Source organism: Rhinichthys klamathensis, unplaced genomic scaffold (assembly GCF_029890125.1).
Source record: "Rhinichthys klamathensis goyatoka isolate OS25496 unplaced genomic scaffold, OSU_Roscu_1.1 h1tg000087l_1, whole genome shotgun sequence".
Taxonomy (NCBI): Eukaryota; Metazoa; Chordata; class Actinopteri; order Cypriniformes; family Leuciscidae; genus Rhinichthys; species Rhinichthys klamathensis.
Window position 1 is genome coordinate 2,197,501 of NW_026606627.1, and position 25,521 is coordinate 2,223,021.

The 25,521-nt window shown below is 40.4% G+C and overlaps 1 protein-coding gene across 1 annotated transcript in view; it reads left to right on the forward strand.

Moving 5' to 3' along the window:
- mtf1 (metal-regulatory transcription factor 1) overlaps positions 1-23,833 on the forward strand; it is a 35,237-nt gene extending 11,404 nt beyond the window's left edge. The window contains exons 4-12 of the mRNA XM_056251647.1: positions 2,280-2,518; positions 8,666-8,797; positions 9,901-9,974; positions 13,894-14,024; positions 14,114-14,188; positions 14,282-14,384; positions 17,587-18,047; positions 19,028-19,085; positions 23,228-23,833. Coding sequence (XP_056107622.1) covers positions 2,280-2,518; positions 8,666-8,797; positions 9,901-9,974; positions 13,894-14,024; positions 14,114-14,188; positions 14,282-14,384; positions 17,587-18,047; positions 19,028-19,085; positions 23,228-23,532 — 1,578 coding nt within the window. The 3' untranslated portion in view covers positions 23,533-23,833. The remainder of the gene's footprint in view (positions 1-2,279; positions 2,519-8,665; positions 8,798-9,900; positions 9,975-13,893; positions 14,025-14,113; positions 14,189-14,281; positions 14,385-17,586; positions 18,048-19,027; positions 19,086-23,227) is intronic.
- Positions 23,834-25,521: the final 1,688 nt, after the last annotated feature.

Consider the following 25,521-nt stretch of genomic DNA (forward strand, 5'->3'; position numbering starts at 1 on the left):
CACATATTCTAGATAAAGTATGTTTTGTTCAGTGTAGAGCTTGGCGTCTGTGAGAGAATATTGTTTGTGGTAGTTTGGTGGAAAAAAAAGGAAATGTTTTGTTTGTTTGAGTCATGCTCTGTCCGCTCGTTTCTCCTTTGGATACTGTTATACCCGTTCAACACCTGTCGTGATGTAGTTTCAGGCTCTACTAGAACAGGTTTTCCTGCTTGAATGTTGATTATTCTCCTCATATTCTCCATTGTTGCGGCTCCTCTCTTCCCAGTCTGTCAGTAACGCTCTGTTTACTTCCTGTCTCTGTGAAGCCCCTCCTTCTGAAAAGCACACTGTGCTCTGATTGGTCGGCTTGAGCAGTGTGTTGTGATTGGTCGAGCGCTTCGAGTAACCATAGACTGAATAAAACAATAGACATCGTGTGTGACGTCACCCGTAGTGTTTCTGAAGCCCAAAGTGGGCGGAGCCAGCCGTCGCCATCTTGGCAGCGTCACTCCCGGATAAACGTAAATGTGCAGCGAGGCGGATTAGCTGAGGTGACGTGACGCTAACACACAGCAGACAAACGGCTAGCAGTGACATCAGCGCCAATCCACCTGTCACTCAAGTGGCCACGCCCTTAATTATGCAGAACTTTAAGCCTTAATATAATTTGCACGGATGAGTTATACAATAATTCACTGCCCTCACAGTTGTCATGAAGGGCAAAATTAGCTATATAGACCATAAACACGTTTAACACCAGGCTGTAAACACATGTTTTTCTGCTGTAAAGTTGGGCATTTTAACATGCGGGTCTATGGGATTGAGTCTCTTCTGCAGCCGGCCTCTAGTGGCCAGTGGAGGAACTGCAGTTTAACTCACTCAGTGAGAGAGAGATGGAAGGTTGCCGCTTAGATTCAACACACTACTAACTAACTCAACCAGGCCCCGCCCCTTTATTCTGCGTATTAATTATTTAAATGAGGAATATTGTGACGTGTTCGTTCCCGGAAGAAACTCAAGACTACAATGGAGGCGTTTCAGGAGTTCAGAAACATGTTTTTCTGGTGTTTCGCTTAAAGTACTGAGAAAAATAGTAGTATACTTTAAATAAATGCATTTATGTTGAAATGATACATTTACATGTCAGTCCGTGTTTATTTTGGCCATTTGCGCGCTCACTTTAACACAGGCGCGGCGTTTTCTGACACACTCACTCACACACACACACACACACACATCACACACACACACACACACAATCACACAGAAACCTCACACACACAATCAAACAGAAACCTCACACACTCAAACACACACACACACAAACAAACACACGCACACACAATCACACAAAAACCTCACACACACACACACACACACACACACACACACACACACACACACACACACACACACACACACACACACACACACACGTCAACAACTCAGAATAGTGTTCATTGTTTCCTAAACACAGTTTATTGGTCCTTTATTATGACATTAGCAGCTTTATGCTGAGACTCAGAATTCTTCACACAGAATGTTAAAAAATAATTACTTGATATTATACTTGATAATTAATTATGACCTTTAATTTGGCCTTTTGATTGGATTTTGTTCTGACTCTCCAATACGTCTTTATTTTAATATTGTATGATTTACTTTTGCATTTAATTGATTTTATTTTTTGTTCTTTAAGTCCGTGTTCTGCTCACCAAGACTGCATGTGTTCAATCAAAAATACAGTAAAAACTGTCGAAATACAGTGTAAATCTGCTGTTTTCTATGTGAATATATAGTAAAGTGTCATTTATTCCTGTGATCAAAGCTGAAAATAATACGCCAGTTACGCATTTGTGACCCTGGACTACAAAACCAGTCACATGGGTAAATTTTTTGAAATTGAGATTTATACAAAGCTGATGTATAAGCTTTCCATTGATGAATGGTTTGTTAGGATATGACAATATTTGCTCGAGATAAAACTATTTGAAAATCTGGAATCTGAGGGTCAAAACATTGAGAAAACCGCCTTTAATGTCGCGATTTTGCTGCATTCACTCACAAAAAATAAATGTTTTTTATATTAACGGACGGTAGGACATTTTCAAAATATCTTCATGGAACATGATCTTTACTTAATATCCTAATGATTTTTGGCATAAAAGAGAAATCGATAATTCTGACCCATACAGTGTGTTGTTGGCTATTGCCCCAGATATAGAGACTGGTTTTGTGGTCCGGGGTCGTGTGTAAGGCCTGTGTGTGTGTAACTGTGGTGTGTTTTGTGCTGGTCTCAGGTGAAGCGCTACCAGTGCATGTTCGAGGGCTGCACGCGCACCTACAGCACGGCGGGGAACCTGCGCACGCACCAGAAGACACACCGCGGCGAGTACACGTTTGTGTGCAACCAGCAGGGCTGCGGGAAGGCCTTCCTCACGTCCTACAGCCTGAAGATACACGTGCGCGTGCACACCAAGGAGAAGCCCTTCGAGTGCGACGTGCAGGGCTGCGAGAAGGCCTTCAACACACTCTACAGGTGAGCGTGTTGTACATTAGCATGCTGGGCTAGCCTTGAGACCCTGTGGGCTTTACGCTCAGACAGCCACTGCATTGTGTGGATGAACTCACAGAAACTCATGTGACTTCTGGCCTGAGCCGCAGATCTGACACCATTTCACTTCCCGTTTGCTAAAGTATATGATATATATGTGACCCTGGACCACAAAACCAGTCACAAGGGTCAATTTTTTTAAATTGAGATTTAAACAGCATCTGAAAGCTGATTAAATAAGCTTTCCATTGATGTATATTTGTTATGATATTTGGTCGAGATCAAATTATTTGAAAAATAGAGGGTGCAAAAAAATGTAAACATTGAAAATAGCGCCTTTAAAATCGTCCATTTATGTTTGCGATTTTGCTGCATCCACTCACAATTTGTTTTTGTTTTTTTACCTTTATACAGCCAATTTTAAAACCTAATTATATGCATGTATCATCAATTTCATAAATGTAATAAAATTATATTATTAAAATAAGACATAATAGGGGTGTTACCAATCAAATGAAATCAGTATCAACACAAATTCATCTTTGCAATATTGAATGTGGATATTTAAACTTATTTAAAACAAGAATGTAAATGTGAAACTGAAACCGCCAGTAGGATATAGCGAGTCACTGTTAATGAGCGAATCATTGAGATTCAACAGATTCATTCAAGGAAAGAAGCATTCGACTCTTAGGGTGTTTCTCAAAACCAAGAATGCAAAGAACGGACTTGTGTTCTTGGGGAGAACGCTCTTGCTAGTTGTTCTTGGAAGAATGAACTCACAAGGTGACGAGCACACAGAACGCTGCTGACAGTTTGAGACGATGTGTTCTTGCTGGTATTGCGCAATAATTCCCCCGCACAGACACCGTCTGCAGTACCCAAACATAACGAGAATTATTGACGATAACAGCCAGGCTGCAATGGTCTCTTGACTGTGGGGAAAAACGAGTCTGTGAGCAAACTGGCCGGTTGGCTCGATAGCTAACGTTACACCCGCAGGCGCTTATGGAGATTCTCACTTCCGAAAACGTTTGAGCACATTTTCGATTAGCCATACATTTTCGTAAAATGCCAATATTTGAAATCTACACAGTTGATTTCTCGCATCAAATGTTCTCAGAAGTGAATTTAGTGATGAAATAGTGTACGTAATTGTAGAAAAACGAAATACTGTATTGACCTGCCTCTCCTTCCTCGAATGCCGAATTGAATGCTGGGATATTTCTGCCGTCAAGTTCACACAAGTTACCAGCCGATGCATCCTCGGTAAAATGGGCGTGTCAAGAACACATCCGGGATTTTTAACTGTTCTTGCCAAAATGCAAACTTGTGTATTGGGACAGTACTTGGGCCACAAAAGATGATGTTTCACAAGAACACAAGGACGCAAGTACAGACAAGAACACAGATTGAGAAAGGCCCTTAATCTGTCCTCGTCAACTGATTCGCTCAAACAGCTGATTCGCTCAAACAGCTGATTCACTCAAACAGCTGATTCACTCAAACAGCTGATTCGCTCAAACAGCTGATTCGCTCAAACAGCTGATTCGCTCAAACAGCTGATTCACTCAAACAGCTGATTCGCTCAAACAGCTGATTCGCTCAAACAGCTGATTCACTCAAACAGCTGATTCACTCAAACAGCTGATTCACTCAAACAGCTGATTCACTCAAACAGCTGATTCACTCAAACAGCTGATTCGCTCAAACAGCTGATTCGCTCAAACAGCTGATTCACTCAAACAGCTGATTCACTCAAACAGCTGATTCACTCAAACAGCTGATTCGCTCAAACAGCTGATTCGCTCAAACAGCTGATTCACTCAAACAGCTGATTCACTCAAACAGCTGATTCGCTCAAACAGCTGATTCGCTCAAACAGCTGATTCACTCAAACAACTGATTCCCTCAAACGGCTGATTCACTCAAACAGCTGATTCACTCAAACAGCTGATTCACTCAAACAGCTGATTCACTCAAACAGCTGATTCACTCAAACAACTGATTCGCTCAAACAGCTGATTCACTCAAACAACTGATTCACTCAAACAACTGATTCGCTCAAACAACTGATTCGCTCAAACAGCTGATTCACTCAAACAGCTGATTCACTCAAACAACTGATTCGCTCAAACAGCTGATTCGCTCAAACAGCTGATTCACTCAAACAGATGATTCGCTCAAACAGCTGATTCGCTCAAACAGCTGATTCGCTCAAACAGCTGATTCGCTCAAACAGCTGATTCACTCAAACAACTGATTCACTCAAACAGCTGATTCGCTCAAACAGCTGATTCGCTCAAACAGCTGATTCGCTCAAACAGCTGATTCGCTCAAACAGCTGATTCGCTCAAACAGCTGATTCGCTCAAACAGCTGATTCGCTCAAACAGCTGATTCACTCAAACAACTGATTCCCTCAAACGGCTGATTCACTCAAACAGCTGATTCGCTCAAACAGCTGATTCACTCAAACAGCTGATTCACTCAAACAGCTGATTCGCTCAAACAGCTGATTCGCTCAAACAGCTGATTCACTCAAACAGCTGATTCGCTCAAACAGCTGATTCGCTCAAACAGCTGATTCGCTCAAACAGCTGATTCGCTCAAACAGCTGATTCGCTCAAACAGCTGATTCGCTCAAACAGCTGATTCACTCAAACAGCTGATTCACTCAAACAGCTGATTCACTCAAACAGCTGATTCACTCAAACAGCTGATTCACTCAAACAGCTGATTCGCTCAAACAGCTGATTCGCTCAAACAGCTGATTCGCTCAAACAGCTGATTCGCTCAAACAGCTGATTCGCTCAAACAGCTGATTCGCTCAAACAGCTGATTCGCTCAAACAGCTGATTCGCTCAAACAGCTGATTCGCTCAAACAGCTGATTCACTCAAACAGCTGATTCACTCAAACAGCTGATTCGCTCAAACAGTGAATTTTTTTTTATGTTGTTTATACAGTCAGAACAAAATGTATTCAGACACCTTCAACATTTCTCCCATTATCTCAGTTTATTCGCTATAGTTCAGGAAATGGTGATAAATATGAGCAGAACTCAGAGCTCTCAGATCAGTTGATATTTGACTGGTTTTGTCCGTCCTTCTGTTAGACTCTCACACATGAATTATGTTGAATATCTGTCAGCTGTTAAATTTAACTACACAATTAGATAATACCAGTTTAGCTCAACCAGTGACCAAGCAATGCTTCATGTTGTTCAGTCTGTGTGTAAAAAGAGCATTAGCAATTACAGAAAACACACTGAAGAAAAAAACATGATCAGCTCAAAGTGATTAATATTTGGTCCCAAATTTTTTATAAATGTCACTGGTAGTCTCTGTATAAAGAGTTATTGGGTATAATATGTCACAGTTTACTTTATTTTGCTCTCCTCACTTACATAAATGAACTATAGTGTCCTGCACACACTAGTGAAACATATCAAAAATTATATCTGGTGTCTGAATCATTTTTGGTTTAACTGTGTGTCTATGTGGTGTTATTAATATGCTGTAAGACACACCATGTGTAAGTTCATAAGTCGACAGCATTGCTGAGTATTTTCTGCTTAAAACTGCAGTGAACCAAAGACAGTCTCAAAAACACGGTTTGAAATCGCTGGTGTTTCTGACGTCACAAACGACCTTGTAACCAATCAGATCAACGTGTGATCGTCAACCAGTGGATCTCTGAGCTGAGTGAGTGAGTGGAGGCGGGGCTCATTTGCATATTCATAGAACCGCGCATACTAAATGAGGCGAGGGTGTCGAGTTACATTCAAGATATCGATCATGAAGCATTTTTTTGCAAGGAAAACACAATTAAATGTCATTGTGGTGATCAGAGATGAGTTTTGAGGGATAAATGATCGACTTCAGGGGGACTTTAAGGACAGAAATGCTGCAGCTATTGCGAGTAGTATGAAGCTGCAGACTCGGAGACCTGCATCTACAGTCCCCCTGCACCCAGAGTCCCGCATTCTCAGACCCCTCGTTTTTCGAGACAGCGCCTCCTATCAAATTGTATCGGATAAACATGTGAAGAACATGTGAAGAACTTAAGCCAAAACCTGAGTAGGCTATCTTCAATTTTATTTAGCGAATCGTAGTAGCCTACTCGTTTGATTTATTTTTTAATAAAACTAATTTAGCTCATCGATACAACATATGAATAGTCCATTTAATATTTGTAAAGATAGTTTGTAACAAGATTTGAGCCGTTAATGTATGTTTTTTATAAAATATTATATAATATAATATTTTATAAAATATTTTATAAAATATTTTGATAGCTAACGTTAGACTTTAACCTTGGACTTTTTGTAGATATGTCATAAATGCTGCAGTGATTTTCACTGCCCATTTTGTGCCCCCATATATTTCAAACCCACAAAGTTGTCCAAAGTTCAAAAACATCTCAAGGGACACTTCAACAGAGCAGTGCAACATGAAGGTAACATTTGCAAACATCTTTTTTCTTTTTTTTCTTTCTTTTTGAAACATCATAAGACATGTGCTATCGGGCCTATACTGTTGTAGGCTATTCCAAGGGTACACCATACATCGATGGAGTCGCCCCTGCCGAACCCAGCAGCATATCATTTTATGATTATGCAAAGCGACTTATAAATTAGTTTTTTTTTAATGCAATTGAAGACGAAAAGTAAAGTCACGAACACAGTTTTTTCTTCCTTTTTTCTTTACAGCAAGATGATGTTTAGGTGATCATTAAATAAAGTACAGAATTGGTTATTATTGGTGTTTTGTCTATTCTGATTTGTTTTGCTTCGCATTCAAAATATCAAAAAACAGATTTTGTAATGTTAGCATGGTAATGTTAATTAGACCATTATAGGTTGAACTGAAAGAAAAATTGGAATTTGAATAAAAAAAATATTAAAAAAACATTGTAGCAATATAATATCACATACTATTTTTCAGAAGATAGTTCAATCTGTAATTGTATCCCTTCCATCGCAATGAGTTTTTTTTTTGGCACATGCATTAAGCAGGGAACGCAAATATTTATTGGATCATTTATTTGGAGACCGTAATATTGCATCCTGTTGTTTTTAATTGCATTTGGATAAGCGTGCGCTGTACTCTGTGTGCGGGTGTTATACGATCTTTCGAACAGCAGGAGGCGCTGTGTCCGAAAAACGAGGGGTCTGAGAATGCGGGACTCTCGGTGGGGGACTGTAGATGCAGGCTCCGAGTCTGCAGCTTCATAATATTGACTAATGCTGTAAACTGTACCGTGAACCCTGTCCGTCGGCACAAGTTCAAAGTATTAAATTCAATTGCTATTTATATTTAGATATAATAATCAACACTCCTAAACTCATTACAGCAACACTCGTTAGTTACATCTGGCAATGTAAGTTTCATATTCAATGATATAATAATGTTTCTACTACAATTCATTGTTGAAATGTAATTTAAACGGTGGCTCTCATATCTTGTTTTCATAACAGATTTATTCAAACAATACAATAAATCAGACATCACTAACAGGTTAAGCAAAATATAGTGAATATGTAATATAGTGCATATATTTAGCAAAATGCTCACGCCGCGACAGCGATCCGTCGCCACACATTCAAGAGCACAGAAACTTTTTTCATTTGAATTTCGTAATGAAATTGACCGAATTTGAAAGATAAGACTTTGTTTCATTTCAAAAGTATCAAAGCACAAAGATATGGAAGTAAAATAATGCCAAATGTTTCTGAAAAAAAAAAAAAGCCTGCTAAATTGCACTACAGGTAATATTATAAGTTGTATTTTTAAACAGTTTGAATATTTTTAAAGGGGAATATGGATTATTGAATTTTTAATAATGAAAATGTGTTTTAAATGTTTTGAATTGAAATTTTCACAGCTTAAATATTCAACCATGCAAGCCCTAAAAATACAATGCATTAAAATGCAAGCATGGTTAATGCAATGCATATTTTGCAATTTAACAGGCTTTTTTGTTTCAGAAACATTTGGCATTATTTTACTTCCATACAAAGGTTATTGTGATGATTGGATGGCGGGAGCTCCGGATCATGTTTAGAGACACACATCAACATAAAGGCTCCTGCTGATCAGCGTATGGTTATTGTGTTTGTCTCTCATCAGACTGAAAGCACACCAGCGTCTGCACACGGGGAAGACGTTCAACTGTGAATCCGAGGGATGCACCAAGTACTTCACCACGCTGAGTGACCTGAGGAAACACATCCGCACACACACGGGGGAAAAACCCTTCAGGTCACGGTTCATTCACACACCACCTTTAGTTCAGGAGTGCTTTACAACATTAGCATGCACAAGCATGTTGACTGATCCACGGTCATATTCACTGGCACTGAGAGTCGAGCTGGAACACTAAATATCGCTGGGTATCGTTCAAAAATGTTCGATATCAATGCCGGTTCCCGAACGATACTTTTTCCGATACCAATATGAACAGATAAAGTTATAGCAGAGGCTGTAACATTAATGTGAAGAGGAGGAAAAAACAAGAAATCGGAACCGTTAATGCATTAATGTTCCTGGTGTTCATCCTTCTGCATGGTTAAATAAAATGTTATTGTTCAAAAGCATGTGTAATCAATTGAAATCATGAAACTCGTGTAATTTAACAGCAATTTATTAACAGTTTAACAAAAATGTTTTATTTTCTCTATATTCCGTTTTAATGGTTTAATATCAAAAACATATCTAATTAATTGAATTCATAAAAACAACTGAATTTATATCAAATTTGTATACAATTAATAGGGCATATGAAATGTTGTAGTTGTTGTTGTGTATTTTAATTGTTCTGGTAATCAAATGAAGGCATATTGGAGGCATACATTGAAGGCAAGAAAATTTGTTTTAATAATAATTGTATTATTATTAGTAGTAGTATTTACTGTACATTACACATTAAACTTGTATTGTGACGGGTTGCCGTATAGAGCTTCTTCCGTGATGAGATCATAGTTTCCTTCAAATGAAAAATTTTGTCAAAGTGAGAATATTAAACTGCAAAAGGACTATTTAAATATGAATCCTGCATGTTAATGAGCGGCTCTGTTGCCATCAAGCCGACGTAAACTAGCGTTAGTCCTTGATCACCAGCACTTGATTTGTGCGCATCATAAGCTGCATGCTTATTGGCTCACTGACGTTGACTAGATCGAAGTTTGGTACCGAACGACAAGACGTGTTTTGACACTCGATGGTGTCGTGGCAGTTCGGTCGGTGCCTGAACCGTATTGAGCTCGATACCCAGCCCTGGTGCTAAATCAGGGACGCGGTGTGTGTGTGCATATTAGCAAAGATTGATGCACTATTATAGGCTACTATTGTGTTTGTGTGTGCAGGTGTGACCATGATGGCTGTGGTAAGGCTTTCGCTGCTAGTCATCACCTGAAAACACATGTGCGGACACACACTGGTAAGACACTGTCAGTCTGTCGGCTCAAAACAGGCAAAATCAAAGCAACACAGAAAATAAAAAATACGCACATTTCTAAGACATTTTCTATTTGCTGTGAAATCTTTACTGATTTTTATAAAGTCAACGTAAGAATAACTTTGATATTAGCAATATTTCAATTTAAACGCCACTTTTTCAAATTCAAATTCAAATTCACCTCAATCAGTACTTATGTAATTGATTCTGGCTTTTTTTGCAACAAACAATTGTTGTGCTGAAATGTCAATTTTATTTAGATTAGAGAATATCCATTTCTTCTTGGGATGCACGATATACAGTGAGGAACATAAGTATTTGAACACCCTGCTATTTTGCAAGTTCTCAGGGGAAAAACAAGTGGTTTTATTTGTTTTAAAGCTTACACTTGAGTAAGCAAACTGTACTTTTTATGTAATTTATGTAGTAATAAATGGAACCTTATTGTAAAGTGTTACCGATTAGTTATACACCGATTAAACGTCCCGTGAGTTCAGTGTTGGAAAGATCAGTTGTTTTAACCATTCATTAAAACGAATCGGTTCAAATGAGTCATTAGTTCGCGAATTAGACGTGTCATTATCGGACGTGTGCTCGTTGTGTGATTATCCCGGCGGTTGAGACATCCCACAAGATGTGTGTCATCACAGAAAACATTTCATCACTGGATCGTTTTTTTTCGTTTATTTAAAGTGTGGTTTATGTCAGCTGAATGTGCGGAACGCTTTTCAGAGAAGATAAGGCAACGTATTTTAGCACAATTCACACACAGCGGTGTGTTTCATGCTCCACATGAAACTTTAGTCTCCCGACCTTACCATCGTGTCGTTTATTCTGATTAATATGTGCGAGGGAGAGAGAGCAAGACAGGACTTAGGAGACGGTGAAGCCTACTTTCGCCTTGCTCCGAAGAGAGAGAGTGCGCACGCGAATGGGGCTCTCTCTCTCTCTCTCTCTCTCTCTCTCTCTCTCTCTCTCTCTCTCTCTCTCTCTCTCTCTCTCTCTCTCTCTCTCTCTCTCTCTCTCTCTCTCTCTCTCTCTCTCTCTCTCTCTCTCTCTCTCTCTCTCTCTCTCTCTCTCTCTCTCTGCTCGTTCAGTTTAACATGCGCCCTGTCACAAGCACAGCGGTTCATCTACATTACCAGAGAGAGACAATTTTACTCTCCGATCAAATAAGACTTTGGCGGTACAAAAATTAGCTTTGGACGCCTTGCTATGGTGCTTGATAAAGGACAAAAGGGACAGTTGTGAGTTCACGGTCTGTAGCCTACATACTATGGCTGACTCAGAGCAGGAGCATCGATTAGAGGACTCGTTAACGTCGAGGGCAGACAATATCGATGGATCGTAAAACTTAGAACCGGTTCTCGAGTGGAACCGGTTTTCAATTCCCATGCCTAATAAAGACACCTGTCCACCCCATACAATCAGTAAGAATCCAACTACTAACATGGCCAAGACCAAAGAGCCGTCCAAAGACACTAGAGACAAAATTGTACACCTCCACAAGGCTGGAGAGGGCTACGGGGAAATTGCCAAGCAGCTTGGTGATTAAAGGTCCACTGTTGGAGCAATCATTAGAAAATGGAAGAAGCTAAACATGACTGTCAATCTCCCTCGGACTGGGGCTCCATGCAAGATCTCACCTCGTGGGGTCTCAATGATCCTAAGAAAGGTGAGAAATCAGCCCAGAACTACACGGGAGGAGCTGGTCAATGACCTGAAAAGAGCTGGGACCACCGTTTCCAAGGTTACTGGTGGTAATACACTAAGACGTCATGGTTTGAACTCATGCATGAGTTCCCCTGCTTAAACCAGCACATGTCAAGGCCCGTCTTAAGTTTGCCAATGACCATTTGGATGATCCAGAGGAGTCATGGGAGAAAGTCATGTGGTCAGATGAGACCAAAATAGAACTTTTTGGTCATAATTCCACTCGCCGTGTTTGGAGGAGGAAGAATGATGAGTACCATCCCAAGAACACCATCCCTACTGTGAGGCATGGGGTGGCAGCATCATGCTTTGGGGGTGTTTTTCTGCACATGGGACAGGGCGACTGCACTGTATTAAGGAGAGGATGACTGGGGCCATGTATTGCGAGATTTTGGGGAACAACCTCCTTCCCTCAGTTAGAGCATTGAAGATGGGTCGAGGCTCGGTCTTCCAACATGACAACGACCCGAAGCACACAGCCAGGATAACCAAGGAGTGGCTCTGTAAGAAGCATCTCAAGGTTCTGGCGTGGCCTAGCCAGTCTCAAGACCTAAACCCAATAGAGAATCTTTGGAGGGAGCTCAAACTCAGTGTTTCTCAGCGACAGCCCAGAAACCTGACTGATCTAGAGAAGATCTGTGTGGAGGAGTGGGCCAGAATCCCTCCTGCCGTGTGTGCAAACCTGGTGAACAACTACAGGAAACGTTTGACCTCTGTAATGGCAAACAAAGGCTACTGTACCAAATATTAACATTGATTTTCTCAGGTGTTCAAATACTTATTTGCAGCTGTATCATACAAATGAATAGTTAAAAAATGATTTCTCCATGATTTCCCCTCCATGATTTCTAAGTGGGAGAACTTGCAAAATAGCAGGGTGTTCAAATACTTATGTTCCTCACTGTATCGGCCACCATATCGGTATCGGCCGATAATATGTTCGTTTTAATGTTAGCATTATCAGCCTGAAAATTTAGCCGATATATTAAAGCCGATAAATAATGGATTATTCCTTCAGCTGAGACGCTTCAGATGCGCACTGTTCAACATGATGGCTTTGAATTTCTTGAATTACGATCAGAAAAACTTGAAAAAAGGAAAATACAGTAAAGTGTGTGTCATATCGGCTACATAAAACTATAATGAGAACATTATAATTGTGTGTTTGGGACATTGAACACAAAAAAAAATTGGATTTAGATCTATCGGCCAATATATCGGTTATCGGCTTTCAAATATGAAGAATTATCGGTTATCGGTATCGACCAAAATGTCCATATCATTGCATCCCTAATTTCTTCCTCTACCGTCTCTTTCCCTGTTCCAGGAGAGAAGCCGTTTTTCTGTCCGACCGATCGCCAAAATATGGTCATTTTTAATGTTATCGTTATCGGCCTGATAAGAAAATTTGGCCGATATATTAAAGCCGATAAATAATGGATTATTCCTTCAGCTGAGACACTTCAGATGCGCACTGTTCAACATGATGGCTTTGAATTTCTTGAATTACGATCAGAAAAACTTGAAAAAAGGAAAATCCAGTAAAGTGCGTGTCATATCGGCTACATAAAATTATAATGAGAACATTATAATTGTGTGTTCGGGACATTGCACACAAAAAAAATTGGATTTAGATTTATCGGCCAATATATCGGTTATCGGCTTTCAAATATGAAGAATTATCGGTTATCGGTATCGACCAAAATGTCCATATCATTGCATCCCTAATTTCTTCCTCTACCGTCTCTTTCCCTGTTCCAGGAGAGAAGCCGTTTTTCTGTCCGACCGATCGCCAAAATATGGTCATTTTTAATGTTATCGTTATCGGCCTGATAAGAAAATTTGGCCGATATATTAAAGCCGATAAATAATGGATTATTCCTTCAGGTTAGACGGTTCAGATGCGCACTGTTCAACACGATGGCTTTGAATTTCTTGAATTATGATGAGAAAAAATTGAAAAAAGGAAAATACAGTAAAGTGCGTGTCATATCGGCTACATAAAATTATAATGAGAACATTATAATTGTGTTTGGGACATTGAACACAAAAAAAATTTGGATTTAGATTTATCGGCCAATATATCGGTTATCGGCTTTCAAATATAAAGAATTATCGGTTATCGGCCAAAATTTTCATGTCATTGCATCGCTAATTTCTTCTGGTACTCTCTCTTTCCCTGTTCCAGGAGAGAAGCCGTTCTTCTGTCCGAGCGACGGGTGTGAGAAGACCTTCAGCTCTCAGTACAGCCTGAAGAGCCACATCCGGGGTCACGACAAAGGCCCGGCGTTCACCGTGAGCGCTCATCCGCTGTCAGAGGTGCTCATTCACACACTCACTGCCCTTTATTACACCAACACTGTGTGACCGTGGACTTAATTGGTCCTGTTGTACTTGTTCAACCGCAGGATGCGAATCACTCGCTGTGCCTCAGTGATTTGAGCCTCATTTCCACTGACTCTGAGCTCCAGGAGAACCACAATGTGAGTTTGCGCCCTCATTTTTTACACAGAGCTTTTTTTTTCAGTCGTCTCCCAGATACATAGAGTGCATCTCAGCACATGTTCATGTCTCAGTCTCAGGGTTTGGATCTGAACAGCGTCACCCCCATACGAATCTTTGAGCTGATGTTCCAGAGTCCTGAGAACAGTGTCAGCCAGGACGACCCCAAAACCACAGGCAAGATCTTTTAGAGCTCACTGTGTTCAAAGACACTCGAGTCACTTCTGTTATGCAGTACGCTTTGAACTTTTAAAAATGAATAAGCATGTGCTAAAGAGGACCTTTTGCAAAGTGTTGATGTTGTTTTTGGGCTCTACTTAGAACAGGTTTTCATTATTTTCCTCATATTCTCCATTGTTGCGGCTCCTCTCTTCCCAGTCTGTCAGTAACGCTCTGTTTACTTCCTGTCTCTATGAAGCCCCTCCTTCTGAAAAGCACACTGTGCTCTGATTGGTCGGCTGGAGCAGTGTGTTGTGATTGGTCGAGCGCTTCGAGTGTGTTTGGGAAACGTCCCGCACCTTACCATAACCGCCAGTTTAACACACTACTAACTAACTCAACCAGGCCCCGCCCCTTTATTAAGCATGTGCCTTGGGCGGTAATTATTCATTTTTATTATTTTTGTGTATGCCAGACCTTCAGAGACTTGCTTGGACAAAAACAGTTCGAAACATATTCGCAATGTGTTAAAACATGGCAGAAAACAGTTAGCAAAATGTTATCAATGTTTTAAACATGCTAGAAACCCGTTAACAAAGTTATATCAATATGTTGAAAACATGATAGCAATGTGTTACAAAATGCTGCCAATGTGCTTGGTTGTTAACAATAGTTGTGTCCCAAATAGGCATGTGCCGGTATCAAATTTTCATGCTGCGATTAATTGATTGAGCTTTAATCACGGTATACTGTATTATCACGATATTTTAATTGCTCGAGAGAAACAGATGGATTGTGGGTCTCTAAAAAAACAACAACTTGCATCACAATGTGTAATTGTGATTTTCAAAACATATGGTAACTAAACAGAATTTTATTAAGTTTAGTGACAACATGTTACAATTTTCATATTCATTACCGCGATTTATCGCATTACCGAATACCGGCACATGTCTAGTCCCAAATTACGCTCTATACGCTGTGCACTTGTACTATGTACTCTACCGTGTAGTTATGAATATTATAAGGTTTTGTCGTCATTCAGTATTGGAGTCTGCGACAGTCGAGTGAATGAAGTGTCCATCGTTCTTCATTTTATCGTTAATTAAGTGAATCATTTAGGTATTTACATTACAGTGCACATAACATTCTAGACATGTTGTAGTAAAGTTGAAGGTTCAATATAATGGGGATGGAAGAAGACAAGGGGTCGGTGTGACTGGGTCTCGTGTACTTTATTATAACATAAAAATAACAATTGCGCACGAGCGCCTTCACCACAGATAAACTATATATAAACTATAGCACATTCAATAAAGTACGTCTTTCTCCACAGAGACTCAGTCCATTCGCACACGAGATCCCAGTCCTTCTCTCTCACTCGTTCTCTCGCACCAGCCGGTCTCCCCACGCCAATCACTGCAATCAGAAACAGGTGATCGTCATTTTGCACTTGACCTACTTACTTACCGCCTCAGCTCCACCCCCGCTCTCCCGCTACAGACCTCGCTAAACCACGCCCCCCTTTCTACACATGTGTTAAAACATGCTTGGAACGTGATTAAAATATGTGCTGTCAAAATTAACGCTTTATTTTGCAATGAATTTTTTTTCATTTTAACGCGTTACAAATATTTGACGCAATTAACGCAGTAAAATTAACGCTTGCGTTTTTTTCCTGGCAACCTTTGGCTAGCGTTACATAACATGATGTGTGATTGTTTTTTTTTATTATTATTATTATAATTTAATTGACAGCAGCACTAGTTAAAACATGTAAGTAATGTGTTAAGTCCTAGTAGCAACATGCTAAAACATAATATAAATGTGTTAAAACATGATAGCACTGTCAGTGTGTTAAAACATACTAGGAACATGCTAGAAATGGGTTAAAACATGTCAATGTCTTAAAACATTTTAGCAACATGCTAAGAAATGTTAAAAACATGGTAACCAACCACATCTTAAAACTAGCTGAAGTCATTCTGGCAACAAGCGAAAACATGTTATCAATGTGTTAAAACATGCTATCTACGTGTTAAAAAATGTTAGAAATGTGTTAAACCTGTTAAAACGTTCTAATGATTTGTTAAAACATGTTCGTAACATGGCAAAACATGATAGGAACGTGGTAGCAATATGGTGGAATGTTAACAATAAGTGAAATCATGCTAGCAATTGTTAAAACATGGTAAACACATGTTAAAACATGCTACCCATGTGCAAAAGCATATTAGAAACATGGTATCAACGTGTTTTACATTGATATCGTTACCGTGTCGAACCATGCTAGCAATATCAATGTGTTAAAACATAGTAAACATGTAAGCAATGTGCTAAAAGAATTTTAATGAATTAAAAGAATTGGAAACATTTTAACATTGTTAAAACATGCTAGCACTGTGTGCGTGTTGAAACATGTTAACATGTTAAGAACATGTTAGCAACATGGTAAAACATGATAGGATCTTAGTAGCAATATGATGAAACGTTAGCAATTGTTATTACTTGCTAGCAATTGTTATTACTTTTTAGCTAGGTGCTAAAAAATGGTATCCACAAAAACATATTAGAAACATGGTATCAACATGTTGAAACATGCCAGCGATATCGATGTGTTAAAACATATTAAACACGTTAGCAATGTGCTAAAACTTGTTAGAAACATTTTAAAACGTGTTAGCACTGTCAGTGTGTTAAAACATGCTAGAAACATGTTAGCACTGTGTTAAAACATGTTAGCAACATGCTAAGAAATGTTAGAAACATGTTAGAACATGGTAACCAAGTGTTACATGTTATCGATGGCAAAAACATTAGAAACCTGGTATCAACATGTTGAAACATGCTAGCAATATCAATGTGTTATATTAAACATGTTAGCAACATGCTAAAACATGTTAGAAACATTTTAGCAGCATTTTAAAACGTAATAGCACTGTCAGTGTGTTAAAACATACTAAGAACATGCTAAGAAATGTTAGAAACATGTTAAAATATGGTAAACGTGTTCAAAATCATTCTGGCAACAAGCAAAATGCTACTCATGTGCAAAAACATTAGAAACATGGTATCAACATTCTAGCCATATCAATGTGTTGAAACATATTAAAAATGTATATTAACGAAGGGAACATGTGACGTGCTGCATAGTAGGAATGACCGATCATCCCATGTGCCGTCCCTCAGTCTGACGTGTGTCCCGCCTCTGTGTCTCCAGATCAGCCCGGCGAGGTGTTCGGCCTGGACCCGTGTCCTCCGTCAGCCTCAGACGGGTTCCCTCCGCCCTCTTCATCCCCCATCACATCACCTGAGGCTCAGACTCCGCCCACCTCACAGCCGGCTCCGCCTCCTGCCGCCGGCAGCTCGTCACTGACTCCGCCCACCTCATCTCTCTCGCCAGAAGTGCCCATCGCTCCATCGGCTCCACCCGCTCCACCGGCTCCCTCAGTCGCGCCGCTCTTCGTGGCTCAGCCGGGGTCGACCGCGACTAGCGCCTCCGTGACCGCGGAGGTGACACACACAGTGCCTTTGGCTCCTCCTCTTCCTCCTCCTCCTCCTCCTCCTACGATCACCATCGCCCCCACCCTCGGCCTGCAGCCCAGTATCGTCATGTCCGATCAGAACCTGCAGTGGATCCTCAGCAGTGCCGCCAGTGCGCAGCAGAACCCAGAACAACAGGTCCGGCGGTTTAACTCAATTCTACTTTAGCTTTATGTTTTTTATCTGTGGTTTCGTTGTCATTTACAAGCAGGATTTTAATCAGTCAACTTTAATGTCATAAGGAAAGCTGCAACAGTTGAAAGTGCATGAAGTGTCCAAAACATGTTAGGGACCAAGCGGCAACCTTCCGGTCTCTCTCTTGAATTCAACACTGAAGTGAGTTAAACTGCAGTTCCTCCACTGGCCACTAGAGGCAGGCTGCAGAAGAGACTCAATCCCATAGACCCGCATGTTAAAATGCCCAACTTTACAGCAGAAAAACATCTGTTTACAGCCTGGTCCAAAAAGTGGTTTTGGTCTATATAGCTAATTTTGCCCTTCATGACAACTGTGAGGGCAGTGAATTATTGTATAACTCATCCGTGTAAATTATATTAAGGCTATATTATATTATATTATATTATATTAAAGTTCTGCATAATTAAGGGCGTGGCCACTTGAGTGACAGGTGGATTGCTGTTGATGGCACTACTAGCCGTTTGTCTGCTGTGTGTTAGCGTCACGTCACCTCAGCTAATCCGCCTCGCTGCACATTTACGTTTATCCGGGAGTGACGTTGCCAAGATGGCGACGGCTGGCTCCGCCCACTTTGGGCTTCAAAAATGCTCTTCAGAAACACTACGGGTGACGACACGCACACTATGCCCATTTTTTTATACAGTCTATGGCTTAAACATACTAGCAATGTGTTCCCGGTAGCAACGTTAAAACATGCTTGCAATTAAGATGGAATTAAAAGAGCCGAATTATTCTATTTTTGTTTTCATTAATGATGCTAATCTTGCCAGAAATGTGTCTGATTATATTTCCGATATTTTTAGCTTTTCTTACATGTTTTTGTGATCTTAGTAATTGTCCAAGTTAGTGTTTGAATTAATGTCACAAATTTATTCTTCTCATTTTTTTTTGGTTAACATTACTACTGTTTTTATTTTCAGGGTCCAAAAGTAGAGAAAGTCTTTTTTACAACGGCCATACCAGTCGGTGGACATTCAGGTATGATTGAATATTTTGTTAAATATTTGTATTTTCTGCTTAATATTCCCAACCTGGCAACCATGTGCACACGCTCTCTCTTTCCATTCATTAACACATTAGGATAACGAGCCAGTCTGGCGGATATAATCTGACTGGCAAGCTGGTTATATTTGAATATCATCAGTAGTGTGGTGATAAAAACATTTACGACGGTTAATCTATCCAAGAGGCAAAATGTAGATAGTGAATAATAACGGACCGAGAACTGAACCCTGGGGAACACCCTGTTTGAGTGATACTGTGGGGGGATTTGTAATTGTCATTGAGATGTAGTACTGCCTATCCTTGAGATATGAAGAGAACCAGGATAATGCCACACCTGAGATGCCAATCTCTGAAAGGTCAAAAGCTGAGCTGAGGTCAAGTAATAAGAGATTGGAGAGATTTCCCATATCACCAGAGGAGTAAAAGGTCATTGACAACCTTTACTAGAGCAGTTTTAGCCGAAACTAGGGCTGTGCGATTAATCATAATTGATTTTCAATTTCGATTTTGACTTCCAATGATTATGAAAACAAGATAATCAAGGTAAAATGGTTATTGTTCCTTTCCTTCACAGCGGTGTGCTTTTCGTTCCTCCTTAAAAGCCCCAAACTTAAAGGTGCTGTATGTAAGTTTTTTTACTGTACTAAAGCATAAAAACACCATAATATGTTTGCAGATATTTAGGAAACATGCTGAGTCTCTAAAAAATACTTCTACAGCCAGTTATTTTACTTTGAAATGTCCGTTCCGTGTTGCAATGTCTGTTTTTGTTTTGGTCTGTGATATCACACACTGCCAATTTACCCAGTAGTGTTTCACCACCACAGGTTGCCAGTTGGCAGGAAACACAGCATATGGAAGCCAGCGAACAAACTGGGTCAGAGGTCGCAGATTCTAGACGACCTAAAAAGCCTCGGTATCCACCTAAAAATCTCTATAAACGAAAGCATATTAAAACGCGATATCATAAATCAGTAAATCAACTCATCAGCTTACAGTGTGTAAGTCTCCTCGCATTCCATTGTCAATTGCGCTCGTTCCTTTTGCGCCAATCTGGCAACCCGTGTGAGCGTCGAGTCTGAGGAGGCGGGGAAACAACTCTCTCTGATATTTTTAATTTGGACTGCAGTACCCATTTCAACCACTAGTTGTCAATCTCGCATACTGCACCTTTAACATGCAAATCACCCTAATAAGTGAGTGTTGTAAAATGCAGTCTGCTGATGCTAAACTGCGGGACGTGTTTGATTTTAAACAGTGTTATTAAAAGCGCATTAAGGCGCAAACGGGACGCTGTTCCCCTGGCGGCTTTCTGTGTGCGCGCTCCAAGTCGGAGCCGAACCGGATACGCAAAAGGTCTTCGGATACACTGCTAAACGCGTACACACACAAAATAGCAGAGTATTCATGTAAACACAGGGGGTTTTGTCTTAAGTAAACGTACACAGTTGAGAAAGAAGACGCGTGTAACAGTATATTAGATCCGTGCAGCTCTTAAAGTGACAGCAGCCTAATATATGCTGCAGTCTGTCATGAATGATAATCAAACAACAAATGACAAAATAATTTTTTAATAATGATTAATCTATATTTAATGTGTACAGTAAGACTATGCGGCGTTATTGTGCATTTGATTGATTATAAAAAATTATTATTTATCTGAATATCTCTACTAGTGCATCTTCATGAAAAACTTAAAACACGGTTTAATGTGTATTTTCGCTCTGTTGTGTTTATTTGTCCATTTCACGTTTTTCCGCACCCTTTTGATTGACAGGATATAATCGGCCCTGATCATCGGCTGTTTTTAATCTGCCAATGGCCGATAGTGAAAATAATAGCTTTAATACCGATTATTGGCCAATACATCGATAAATCTCTAAAAATAACCAAGGTCAGCCCGATAACAGAATGTAATACGGATTGTCACAGCTGGTTGTGTTTGTATTTCTGAATTTTTGATGAGTGAGATTGGCCTTTGTTGTTATTGCTGGAGTCTCTGAAGCTCGTGTAAAGGCTCCGCCCTCTTCTGAATGGAGGCGGGGCATCAGCTCATTTGCATTTAAAGGGACACACACAAAAATAGCGCGTTTAATATAAATATTACTAATAATCAGAGTTTCCGCTAGAAAAAAATGGTGCCGGTCAAAGTGACCGGCAGAGGTTTCGTTTAACGGACATTTTGATGATATGCCGGTCAAATATCGCCTCTTAATTAGTCAAGTTGAGGAAAACTGGAGGCAGGCTATGTAACTTAAAAAATGACAAAATCAGGCCGTATAGAATGCAACATGTTATTATTAGCCTAACTTTCAAATAGACGGAAAAAAACATGAAAGTCCGATTGGTGTCAATCAACACCAATTGTTTTTTACTATGGTTTCACACACATTCACTTTTTGAAACATTGAGGCACGGATGTACCTAATACAAATAAATAAAACATCTCCAGTTAACTAGCAGATCATTCATTTAGTTCGCTATTAAATAAGAGATCTAGCGCTAAAATCAGTTGTTTTTTAAATCAAGCCTGGCGCTCGTGTCCGCTGCTATCAGTGTCATGGATGACGCGCTGCGCGAGTTGCGCAATCTTCACTCGGACGCGCGTTTCAATCCATCCAAATTGTATCTTAATTTTAATCAATGTTTCATCAACAAATTTGCCTGGATCAGTAAATATGAAGCAAATATAGTGGGCAATATAATCAGGACGGAGTCGCTGGCGTGTTCACACTTCTCTCTAGAGGCGCGTTCACTACTGCGAAGATGGCGAGTCTGCATCGTCAACTTTATCAATTTATCAATAATTCAAATGTTTCATGCATAATCATTACTTTCGCCGGTTTTGTGGCAAGCTTTATTTCAGGTGTTGCGTGATATCGCTGCGCCCAAGTATCAGTGCTTCCTTTAAGGCTAGCCTGCCTGGGCCTGGCCATATCTGAAACGTCTCACTCAATCGTTCGTTGTTTAGGTCTACATTACAGCCGTTTTAGGCGTGCGCTTTATTTGAAATGCAACATGCGATGTTGTTTAATAAAACTTTCAAACGGTAGAGGCTGTTCCTTCATAACATAGCCATAAGTCGGTGTATTTTTGCTTGATACATTTTAGGCTTATTCTCAAATAAATTCATATTGTGTTAGGGGGGCGGGATTATTACGCAATTTTAATCGGACAATTTGACCGGATTTTTTTTAATTTGAATTTGAATTTAATTTTGTCGGACATTTCATTTTTTTTTTTCGGCCAATGTCCGGTAATTACCAGACAACGGAAACCCTGCTAATAATATTAAGCTATAATAAATTATCTGGGGGGAATTTTGAGCTGAAATTTCACAGTGACATTCTAGGGACACCAGAGATTTATACTACATCTTGTGAAAAAGGGACATATGTCACCTTTAAATTATTTTGCTTCCATACATTAACTTTTTTGCTCACCAGCCACTGTGGTGAGTGGTTTTCCAAAGTTACTAGCCACTCAGCATTTTCACTGGCCACAATTTGGACACTGATACCATAGGGAATAACTACCATATAGATATTTCTAATAGCATCTCATAATTTGGCAGCCGGTATATTAGGCTACTGTCACTTTAAGACCTGACGCACGGACACATTATACTGTTTTATTTAGCCAATATATTTTATGGGCACGCACTTTGGGTGTGAGCAGAAAATCACAAAACGGGAATGAGTAAAATTGTGGTCAATACTCGCAATCCCTCGCCAGAATTCAAGCCCTGTACCACCAACAACATTCATCCGGAGCAAATAAAACAAGTGAGTAAAGAGTTGGTGTGTCGACTCGCTGTCGGAGAGATTAGAGAGTGAGAGCTGGTGTCTTTTGTATCTATTCTGCGATAGAGTTTCAGATATTTCAGTATCAATATGTATCGAAAAATCAATATTACAGCCAACACTAGATTGCACTTCGTTTATTATTTCAGATGCCTTTTTAAAAGACTACAATTGAAAAATGTATATTATATAAAATTCAACCCGCCAAAGTGGCTAGTAGGAGCGACTGCGTTCCACACGCATTGGGTGTTAATGTCAAGCCCTGCTTCCATGTAATGTGTATTATCACAGCTAGTTGTGTGTGTGTTTCAGGGAACGCAGTGCAGCAGATCGGCCTGAGCCTGCCGGTGATCATCATAAAGCAGGAGGAGTCCTGCCAGTGTCAGTGTGCCTGCAGAGACTCGGCTAAAGACAAGAGCACCGTCTCCTCAGTGGAGAAGACCAAGACCACATCACCTCCTCCTGCTCCTCCATCTCTCCCTGAGGATCCTCCATCAGAGCCGCCCCCCGACCCCGTGACCCCTGACCCCCCCGCCGACGGCCTGGACCTGCTCAGCCCGGAGACCACGGCCAACATCGAGGCCCTGCTGGACCAGTTCCCCAGCGGCGCCCCCTAGAGGTTCATCTGTACCGTGTACAGATGCGTATCTCACACACACCATCCAAACCAGTGGGTTATGGTGCACTTTGAAGGCAGGCAGAGCAGTTTAGGGCACCAGGCAGAGTAGCTTCTCATTGTGCTTAGGGCTGCACGATTAATCGACATTTACATGTAATCGCACTTAAATCGAGTTGGCTATTCGTGATGTTGAAGTGGCAAAGGCTGTGATTATTAGTCATGTGCAGCGTGTCAGTGAAGCACGGCTCAGTAAACGCGGCTCACTCTGAAAGCACTGCGAGTTTCAGTCGCTTATAACGTGCATTTGAAAAAGCAACACACGTCAAACATCTTTCCAGACACGAGACGCATTTATGAACCTCTTGTCCAACAAAAGATAACATTTATAACACGCTTTTACTCCAAACTCCCTTCATAAGCACAGCTGAGCTCGTCCTCCTGTGAGGTGATGCGCTTCTCACACAGAATAAGGCAGTCGTGTGTTTATTAGTCGTGTTTAATCAATCAAAGCGTTTCCCTCTTCTGTTTATTCAGATACAGAGATACTATGAAGCCCACAGGGGTTTCCTGGAGTGATGTGCGTTAGCGTACTTCTGCGGGGGATATTTGCCGTGTGTGTGTGTGAGACGGCCTCTGGTGTTCAGAAGGATATGTGGTGTGTGTGTGTGTGTGTGACGCCCTCTGGTGTTCAGAGGGATATGTGGTGTGTGTGTGTGTGTGACGCCCTCTGGTGTTCAGAAGGATATGTGGTGTGTGTGTGTGTGTGACGCCCTCTGGTGTTCAGAGGGATATGTGGTGTGTGTGTGTGTGTGTGACGCCCTCTGGTGTTCAGAAGGATATGTGGTGTGTGTGTGTGTGTGACGCCCTCTGGTGTTCAGAGGGATATGTGGTGTGTGTGTGTGTGTGACGCCCTCTGGTGTTCAGAGGGATATGTGGTGTGTGTGTGACGCCCTCTGGTGTTCAGATGGAGAAGCATTTACTACGATCAGCCGCTACACAAACTGTGCATTTAATAATCGCAGCCTTTGCCAGATCGCGTGCGGTTTCACTGTGATTAATCGTGCAGTCCTGATTAGCTTTGAGCCTCATTAGCGTTTAACCCCGCTGAATTATTACTATTGACATTTGCTTATAGAGATTCACCGTACAAAACAAGAGGCGTACATGCTGTACTTAAGTTTAAACTTGAAATCCACTAGATCGATGGGATATATATATATATGAGACTTCAACAGTAAGGCCTCCATCATGGTTTGAAGTCGTCTACACGAAGTCCTGCACATTGAAACATTGAAGTATTTTATGTGTAATTTATTGGAAAGGCTGCAGTGGTCATGATAATGTGATTTTTGAGATGTTTTATTTTACGGTTTGTCAGTCTGGATGAATTGCGATGAACATTTCCCTGCCTTTTAAATGTAATTCCGAGGTTTGTTTTGGCTGCCTATAACTTAGTATTTAATTTTATATATGTTAATTTATTAAAATACTCAATTGTTGGATTAATGTAGCTCTCTTTCCCACATTTTCAATCAATTTTCGCTCCCCAACTGGGCGGAGCAAGATACTTTAAGTGGATCTCACGAAACCCGTCTAGAAATTCTTCGGGTCATATTTCCCATAATCAAAAGAAAGATATGAAATGGTTTTTTTTTTGCATAAAGAAATTAACCCAATTTTATAACCATTTAGAATATTATGGCTATTAATGACCATTTCATCCGTGATTCTCATCATGTTAATGTAAAAAAAAAAATTAAACTGAATTGAATTTAGACTGATTTTAATCTTAATTTTTATTTATGCAAAAAAAAAAATGTCCTCTTGATTTTTGGATGAAATATGAGCTCTTGAAACTCTGTGATGGGATCAGACACTGTCATCTTGCCTTTGTGACGGGCGTGTGCTTGGGTTTTCTTTCTTCTCTCTCATTGGTTGTTACAGATCGCAGTGTTTCTGCGTCTCGTCGCGTCGCCCTGCACTTTCC